The sequence below is a fragment of the Neophocaena asiaeorientalis genome, unplaced genomic scaffold (genome assembly GCF_003031525.2).
Source record: "Neophocaena asiaeorientalis asiaeorientalis breed wild unplaced genomic scaffold, Neophocaena_asiaeorientalis_V1.1 scaffold265, whole genome shotgun sequence".
Taxonomy (NCBI): Eukaryota; Metazoa; Chordata; class Mammalia; order Artiodactyla; family Phocoenidae; genus Neophocaena; species Neophocaena asiaeorientalis.
In genome coordinates, this window is record NW_020172172.1 from 1,983,969 (window position 1) to 1,992,608 (window position 8,640).

Consider the following 8,640-nt stretch of genomic DNA (forward strand, 5'->3'; position numbering starts at 1 on the left):
GATTCCTGGTTTCATTCATTGTAGAGTGGTGCTTAGAAACCAAATTTTGGGCAGTAGGTTGAGCTCATTTTTTAATTGGCAAATTGGCATAAATATTATTTTAACATTTTAAATGTGTACTAGAAGCAATCTTTCTTTTAAAAAATTTTTTTTAATTGAAGTATAATTGATTTACAGTGTCGCAGCAATCTCTGCTGTACGGCAGAGTGACTCAGTTAAACACATGTAGACTTCTCTTTTAAAATATTCTTTTCCATTATGGTTCATCACAGGATGTTGAATATATTTCCCTCTGCTCTACAGTGGGACCTTGTTGTTTATCCATCCTGTATATAATCGTTGACATCTGCTAATCCCAAACTCCCAGTCCTTCCCTCCCCCAGCCCCCTCCCGCTTGGCAACCACAAGCCTGTTCTCTATGTCTCTGAGTCTGTTTCTGTTTGTAGATAGGTTCATTTGTGCCATATATTAGATTCCACCTATAAGTGATATCATATGATATTCATTTCTCTTTCTGACTTACTTGACTTAGTATGATAATCTCTAGTTGCATCCATGTTGCTGCAAATGGCATTATTTCGTAGAAGCAATCTTTCTTTGGGGCAATTGCCCTAGAAACTTATTGGCTTACTATCAGTGTATAAAGTAAACCTTATGTGCACTCTCACTGGGCAGGAAAAACATGAGAACAAGAGACTACTTAATGAGGATTTTAAAAGGAAATCAAAATTACATTGCATATAAGATGATAAAGCAAAATGACAGAAAGAAAAAAATGTCCCTGAAAAATGCCCACACGATTGCTTGGGATTTCCCCTGTTCTTTACGCGGGCCTCTCACTGTTGTGGCCTCTCCCATTGTGCAGCACAGGACCCGGACGCGCAGACCCAGTGGCCATGGCTCACGGGCCCAGCCGGTCCGTGGCATGTGATTTATTTTCCTTACCCGACCCCCTTCTTTCACAGCAACGTTTCATTTCTCTGCCAGAACTTCAGCAGCTTCCAAAGTAGTTCTTCAATTGATTCTCCATCCCCTTGTAGCAGCACTGCAGTTTCTTTTATCCGAGTGATGACAGGCTTTTTGGTGTGAGCCTTCTTCCCATCTCAGTTTACGGTTGTCTCTATTTTGTCAGTCCTAGCAGTGCTCACTGAGTCCAGGAGACATTGCCTAGGTATTGGTTTGTAGCAAATATAGGAGATGATGGCCTCTGTTTTAATCGTGGATGAAGGTAGTGATTTTTAAAAAAATTTGCTTAATCATGGTGGGAGACAGAGGGTTCCATGCCCTCAGGGAAAGCTAGCCATCATCTGTGATTTGGTACACAGAGCAGTGGGGCCAGTTTGTAACAGGTGCCAAGGCCTGCTGTCCATATAATTTTCATATATAGTCTGAGGTACGGGTCTAACTTCATTCTTTTGTATGAGTACATCCAGTTGTCCCAGCACCATTTGTTGAAAAGTTTCTTTCGCCTTTAAGTGGTCTTGGGACTTCCGTCAAAAGTATGTTGACTGTAGATATATCCGTTTACTTATGGACTCTTAATCTATTTCACTGATATATTTCTATCCTTATGCCAGTATCACACTGTCTTGACGAGTGCTGCTTTGTCAAATGTTTTGAAATTGTGAAGTGTGAATCCTTCAACTTTTTTGGGGGGGGGAGGGGGCTGTGCTGTGCAGCTTGTGGGATCTTATTTCCCTGACCAGGGATTGAACCCAGGCCATGGCAGTGAAAGTGCCAAGTCCTAACCACTGGACCGCCAGGGAATTCCCTCAGCTTATTTTTATTCTTCAAGTTTCTTTTGCCTTGTACTGGAACTCTTGAATTTTCAGTGAATTTTATTATCAGCTTGTCAGTTTCTGCAAAGGAACCAACTGGGTTTCTGAAAGGGATTGTGTTGAATCTGAATATCAATTTGGGGAATATCTGTTAGATGTGGGTTTAAATAAAAGAGTGTAAATTAAAGGTTTTGACTAATGTCTGGAATCATTAACAAAACGTGGGAAGATAGGAAATGAAGATAGTAAGAAGGTGCGTTTTTGACACTGAGTTTATGCTACTGTGGAACACCAGGTGAAATGTTCAGTAGGCAATTAGAGCTTCTGTTAGATGTGGAGGAGAGAACAAGGAACTGTGAGAGCAGCATTAGAAAATGAGATTTCTGAGAGACGGAAAGGAGAACCTCTGAGACCTGAACGCCTACAGTGTCCGTGATGAGAGGGCAGGTGAAGGAAGAGAAGCCAGGGAATGAGGGGCAGAGAGGTGAGGGGGAGGCCAGGCAGGCTGCTGCTGGGGAAGCCACGGGAGACAGAAGGTGGTCAGAAGTGTAGCTTCCTTCTGAGAGTGGGAGAGAGAGGGCTGGAAGGAACCGCCAGTTCGGTTTGAACGGGGACCTTCTTGCCTCCAGGAAAAGTTCACAGCTCACAAAGGATAATGCCTTTATGGAACAGGGATGAGGGTCCGTGTGTGTGGAGCCACCTGGGTTCTCCTGAATCCACTTGCTGGGATACAGACCTCATTGGAGCCAAGAGCAGGGCTGGTCCCACTCAGAGCTTTCTTTCCTCCCTCAGCTCAGCATGCTTCCCCGGTGCCTGCCCTTCCCCAAGTGGGGAACGTAGGAGACCAAGCAGCGGCAACTGTGCTCCGGATGGTCAGGCCCCAGGTGAGCTTCCTGAGTTCCAAGTCTGTGGCCCAGGAATAGCTAGAGCTCATCTCCGGGCCTCTGGCCCATTCTGAGTCTGCTCCTGTGGCTTCCCCGCCTAACTGCTTCCCCTGGAGCTGCTTCCATCCACTGAGTTCATTGACTGTATCTTGCCCTGGACTTCTCCTTTTATTAATGTGTCCTTTCAGCTTCCCACCCTCCCCCCACCTCTTTTGCCACCAGGGCCCCGACCCTGTGCTCTCAGTGCCCCTAATGACTCTGCCCCTCAGACTGGGAATGTCCCTGAGCATTAGAAACGTGTCATTCCAGGAGGCTGCAGTGTTCAAGTTCCTGTCTGTGGACTATACTCAGCAAAAGTGGAAAGGTCTGGCACTCAGCCAGAGAGCCCTGTACTGGAACATCGTGCTGGAAAATTGCTGCAGCCTGGCCTCACTGGGTAATGACTCTGTTCCCCGGTACTTAGAGTCTGTCTTCTTTACACTTTCTTTGGTATATTCATTTTCTTTTTTAACTTTTTATTATGAAAATATAAAAAGACAAAGGGAGAGAATAATATAATGAACCCCTCTCCATCATCACCCACTTTAATAGTTATTAACATTCTCCTTATTATTAACTGAGCTGGGCCAGTTTATTAGAGTTTGTAGTTGGAAGGAGTAGAGTGCCATTCAGTTATTGTAAGTGATGAGCTAAGTTACTTACAGTAAGACTAAAGGAATGGAAGCCCTGAACAGACTGACCAGCTAGACCAGACTTCGGGAAACGAAGCCTTGTGGGGACCTGGGAACCTCAGCAGTGGAAGTGAAAGGATTTTTACACCAGTGTCGTAAGACAGCTGTGCCCTGCGTATCCGTTTGCTCCTCCCACTGATACCTATTCTCTTTATTTACTCTGAATCCTTTTTCCCCCTCCGAGCTCCTTCTTAATTAGACTTTCTGTTTCCTCCTATGTTCTGCTTGCTGTGACTCCTGATGGTTGCCTTCTCTCCATGCATCATTTCAGCTTGAGCTCTTGTAATTTCCTTAGTTTTTCCATCCTTCCATTTAGAATTTATGTAAAAAGGGACTCCAAGGATGGTTCAGCCATTAAATATCATCTTTGTTTGAGCAGTACTTTGGCCCAGGCCACGCAGAGGCTGATGACTAATCTACAGATAAGCTACACTGGGGTCTAGTGCTTGGCCCTGTTCCAGTCACCTGTTGTCCATCATGGGATGAGCTGGGTTGCTTGGCACAAAGCATGGTTGCCTCAGCTTCCCCTTCAGAAAGACAGGGGTAGGGCTGCTTCCTGGAAGGGGCTGTTGTCAGGGCAGGTTCTGGGGTTGACCGGTCTAGGGCAGTAGCCTACTCTGGAGAGGGTGAGCTTAGAATCAATGAACCAAATATCTTTAACTTTCCATATGCTAAGGTGGTATGATGGCTTGCGACCTTGGTTAAGATGTGATTGAAAGGAACCAATATTTCTGTGTTTAGGTATGACCGTGATTGCTCTGCCTTCTCCCAACTTTTGTATTCAAAAATTCTAGAATTCAAAAGCAGATACTCAGCTGGTCAGTCTCATTATGACTCCAGATTATCAAGATACAAAACATGTATTTTGATTTACGTTTCAAATTATAAAAATTAATTTTTATAGGAGTGCCTACTGACACCTACCAGTCCAGTGCTCCAGGGACTAGGGGGTACCCAATTTTACAGCTTTGCTTTCCCCTTCAATACTTTTCCCCAGTATTTCTCTACCCATGGCTTCTCCAAATCTTGTCACTATCCTGTTATACCAGAATCACTTCTTTATGTACACTTTTTCCTAATCACATCCTCATAATATAAATTTGCTTTCTACTCTCAGGTTTGCCCACATTGTTTCTCATATTTGTTTTGAGGTATTTGCCACCACTCTCTCTCCCCAACATCTTTGCTGAGAACTGTGGAACCATACAATGTCATGGTTGGAAAGGACCTTAGGGTTCCTCATTTTACTAAGGAGACATCACATCTAAGTGATTTCTGGAAGATCACACCATGCTTTACAGTCTGGTCTCTTGCCTTTCAACTGGCCTGTTCACCTGGCTGTGCTGGCTCAGCTTCCCTCTGTCCTGAGGGCTGTTCTTCTGCCCTCCTCCACTGACCAGCTTCCCTTCTTTGTTTTTCTGTCCATGAAGAAAAATTTGAGCCATTTCCCATTTTCTCTCCTGTTATTTATTTTTGCGGTACACGGGCCTCTCACTGTTGTGGCCTTTCCCGTTGCGTAGCACAGGCTCCGGACACGCAGGCTCAATGGCCATGGCTCACGGGCCCAGCTGCTCCGTGGCATGTGGGATCTTCCCAGACCGGGGCATGAACCCGCATCCCCTGCATCGGCCACCAAGGAAGCCCTCTCCTGTTCTTAATGTGTCTCCTCATTCCTTACGTGTAATGTGAAGTTTTTTCAAGTACATAGACTCCTGATGATTCCCTTTCTTCAGTAGGACAAGAAATGAGTGAAAGTTGTTTTCTTCTTTCTTTTGGCAGCAGGTGAGAACAGGATGGAGAGTTCAGAGTTGCCTCCAAAGCAGGAACTTTCTAAAGTTTTGAAGTCATCTGATAGGACCTCAGTAGTACTCTGTGGAATGATTCCAGGAGGACCAGAAGCTGGAGATACCTGTGAAGAGGCTTTAGAGAAGCTAGAAGTTCAACCCTCAGGTGAAGAAGGGGCCAGACTGGAAAGGGATTTCTTGGAAATAACACAGGAAGATAAAAATAAATCCACAAAAGATGGGTGTGATGAATATAAGGAACTTGGGGGACATCCAGACCTGTCTTCCAGTCCTGCAGAACATCAAGGAGTTCTGAAGGGGCAGAAATTCTATCGATGTGATGAATGTGGCAAAGCTTTTAATTGGAGTTCTCACCTCATTGGGCATCAGAGAATCCACACTGGGGAGAAACCCTATGAGTGCAATGAGTGTGGCAAGACCTTCAGGCAGACCTCTCAGCTCATAGTCCATCTCAGAATCCACACAGGGGAAAAGCCCTATGAATGCAGTGACTGTGGTAAGACCTATCGCCACAGCTCCCATCTCATTCAACACCAGAGACTCCATACTGGGGAGAAACCGTATAAATGTATTGAATGTGGAAAAGCTTTCAGTGAGAGTTCCAAACTCTTTGACCATCAGAGAACCCATACTGGGGAGAAACCATATGGATGCAATGAATGTGGAGCAGTCTTTAGTCGGAGTAAAAGCCTTGTCCGCCATCAGGTACTTCACAGTGGTGAGAAACCTTACAAGTGTAATGAGTGTGGGAAAGCTTTCTGTTCTAACAGAAATCTTATTGACCATCAGAGAATCCACACTGGGGAGAAGCCTTATGAATGTAATGAATGTGGCAAGGCCTTCAGTCGAAGTAAATGTCTTATTCGACATCAGAGCCTCCACACTGGGGAAAAACCATTCAAATGCAGTGAGTGTAGGAAAGCCTTTAATCAGATCTCTCAACTTGCTGACCATGAGCGAATTCATACTGGAGAAAAACCCTTTGAATGTAATGAGTGTGGTAAGGCATTCAGTCTGAGTAAATGTCTCATTCGACATCAGAGACTTCACACGGGTGAAAAGCCCTATAAATGCAATGAGTGTGGAAAATCCTTCAATCAAAACTCATACCTCATTATTCATCAGAGAATTCACACTGGTGAGAAACCTTATGAATGTAATGAATGTGGGAAGGTCTTCAGTCATAATTCTAGCCTTATGGTGCATCAGAGAACCCATACTGGGGAGAAACCATATAAATGCAAAGATTGTGAGAAAGCTTTTCGTGACAGCTCACAACTCACTGTGCACCAAAGAGTTCATACTGGAGAGAAACCCTATGAATGTATTGAATGTGGGAAAGCCTTCAGTCAGCGTTCTACTTTCAATCACCACCAGCGAACTCACACTGGAGAAAAGCAGTCAGGTCTGGCTCGGTCTGTTTTTTAAGATGTGATTCTCTAAGACAGCAAGGAACTCTGAGTTAAGGTTTCTATAGAAGAAGTATGCTCACCCTGGTCTCCTCTTGGAACCACTAATCAAAGTGGATCATTCCCTAAATGCTCTCTGGTGGTCAGGAAGGTGGGAGAGTGGGAGTAACAGTACCATCCTTCCCTACTAAGGACTACACATTTCATGTGCTTGTAGGTTTCCTTTTTTTCACCTTTTTTTTTTGGCCACGCCATGCGGCTTGCGGGGGAGCTTTCCCGACCAGGGATCAAACCCACGCCCTCAGCAGTGAAAGCAAGGAGTCCTAACCAGTGGACCACCAGTGAATTCCCTTCTTTCACTTTTTAAAAAAATTAAAATCTATCTTGTTTCTTAATTATTTGTTCCACAATTATATTCTTAAGGAAAGAGATATTTCCTTATTCTATTCCACCTCCTCCATTTTACCACTTATATAAAGTCATTCTCCAAGACTCTGAGTCATACTTTCTACCTCTTGAATGTGGCCCTTTTAAAACTACTTTAATCTAGACTCTCATCACTTGTGTTCTCTACCTAGAAAAGCTTTTCTTCCTGTTGACCAATCTGTGTCCCTTGAACCTTTAAGATCTAGGTCATCTCTGAAGGACTTTTTTCTTAAAATGCTCCTTTTTTCCTCCTAACCTGTTGATTGACCTCAGTGTTTTGAATTAACCTGTGCTGTAATTTGCGATTGTTATATAATTGCCTTGTCAATTCTCAACCTAATGCCCCTTTGTGTCCTTTTATACTAACTTCATGTAGCTTTCAGGTTGGGTATAGCATCTATTTCTTTTAGCATATAGATAATACTTTGCATATTCTAGTTGTTAAATAGCTTTTAAAAACTCGCCTCTCCAACTGAACCATGCTTAAAGTGGGCATGAACTCCCCTTTCACCACCAGACCTAAAATTTCTAAAGATGGGTATCATAGGATATCAAATACAAAGGCCTCATTCATATCTTCTCCTTGTGTCCTTTAGAGTCTTACTACTGTTACCTCAGCCTCAGAGAGTTAATGGATTTGTGTTTGAGTGTGTGCAGGTGTGTGTGTATATGTATGTATCTAGGTATTGGAGGCAGCTGTCATGTTCCAGTGATAATGTACTTTGCCATGAACACGGATTCCGGTTCTGTACTAGCTTTCTCCACCCTGCCGTCTAAGTACAAGAACAGCATCAAAGTTTACTGCAAAGAAGACTCAACTTCCATGGCAATTTCAGTTCCTAGCATTCTTGGATGATTGGAATGAACAGTAATGAAGTTTGTGACAAGATAATAGAGTCACACCATTCTGATTTCCTTACCAACTAGTTCTAGATGCCTGCAACTGTCATCTGATTTTTAGGTGAGAGGTGTACGCTTAATTATTGTGATTATCTTCTGGGCCAACTTTCATACCTCAAAGGCATAAGAAAATCTCTTCAGGGGATTTCCTCTTCTACAGTCATGTATCAGACACAAGTTTTTCTTTCCATCCTTGTAGTAGGGCCTCAATGCTAGGGGATCTTTGCCCCTGGTAGCTACCCTCTTCCTCTTAGCAATATGACAGGATCAGCAGTGTGGCAGAGGAGGAGGAGGTTAGAGGGGCAATGTCAGGCACATAACCTAGAGGAGAGAGATTTTTGTGAGCTGTGATTTATTTCTCCGAGACAGTGGAGAAGAAGGGGAAGAGAGTTGAGTCTCAAGAAAATAAGAATTAGGGGCTTCCCCGGTGGTGCAGTGGTTGAGAGTCCGCCTGCCAATGCAGGGGACACGGGTTTGTGCCCCGGTCCGGGAAGATTCCACATGCCATAGAGCGGCTGGGCCTGTGAGCCATGGCCGCTGAGCCTGCGCGTCCGTAGCCTGTGCTCCGCAACGGGAGAGGCCACAACAGTGAGAGGCCCGTGTACCGCAAAAAAAAAAAAAAGAAGAAAAGAAGAATTAGATATGATTCTGGGTGAGGCATCTCAGAAAATGTTAGAGTGTTTATTAGGAGCCTAAAAAATTACTGA

At 44.1% G+C, this 8,640-nt stretch overlaps 1 protein-coding gene across 2 annotated transcripts; it reads left to right on the top strand.

Moving 5' to 3' along the window:
• Positions 1-2,297: 2,297 nt before the first annotated feature.
• On the top strand, positions 2,298-8,411 carry LOC112407347 (zinc finger protein with KRAB and SCAN domains 7). 2 transcript variants are annotated; one of them, XM_024756624.1, is made up of 3 exons: positions 2,298-2,662; positions 2,972-3,098; positions 5,173-8,411. In XM_024756624.1, the coding sequence occupies exons 1-3, from the start codon at positions 2,453-2,455 to the stop codon at positions 6,624-6,626; spliced, it is 1,791 nt and encodes a 596-aa protein (XP_024612392.1). In that variant the 5' UTR covers positions 2,298-2,452; the 3' UTR covers positions 6,627-8,411. The 2 variants fall into 2 exon arrangements, with proteins under 2 accessions (XP_024612392.1, XP_024612400.1); XM_024756632.1 differs by having other exon boundaries at positions 5,176-8,411.
• Positions 8,412-8,640: the final 229 nt, after the last annotated feature.

Excerpts from the sequence above, each read along its gene's own strand:
- LOC112407347 (XM_024756624.1), top strand. The coding sequence starts at position 2,453 with ATGAGGGTCCGTGTGTGTGGAGCCACCTGGGTTCTCCTGAATCCACTT. Across the intron at positions 2,663-2,971 it reads TCCGGATGGTCAGGCCCCAG|GAGGCTGCAGTGTTCAAGTT; the intron begins GTGAGCTTCCTG and ends GTGTCATTCCAG. Across the intron at positions 3,099-5,172 it reads CTGCAGCCTGGCCTCACTGG|CAGGTGAGAACAGGATGGAG; the intron begins GTAATGACTCTG and ends TTCTTTTGGCAG.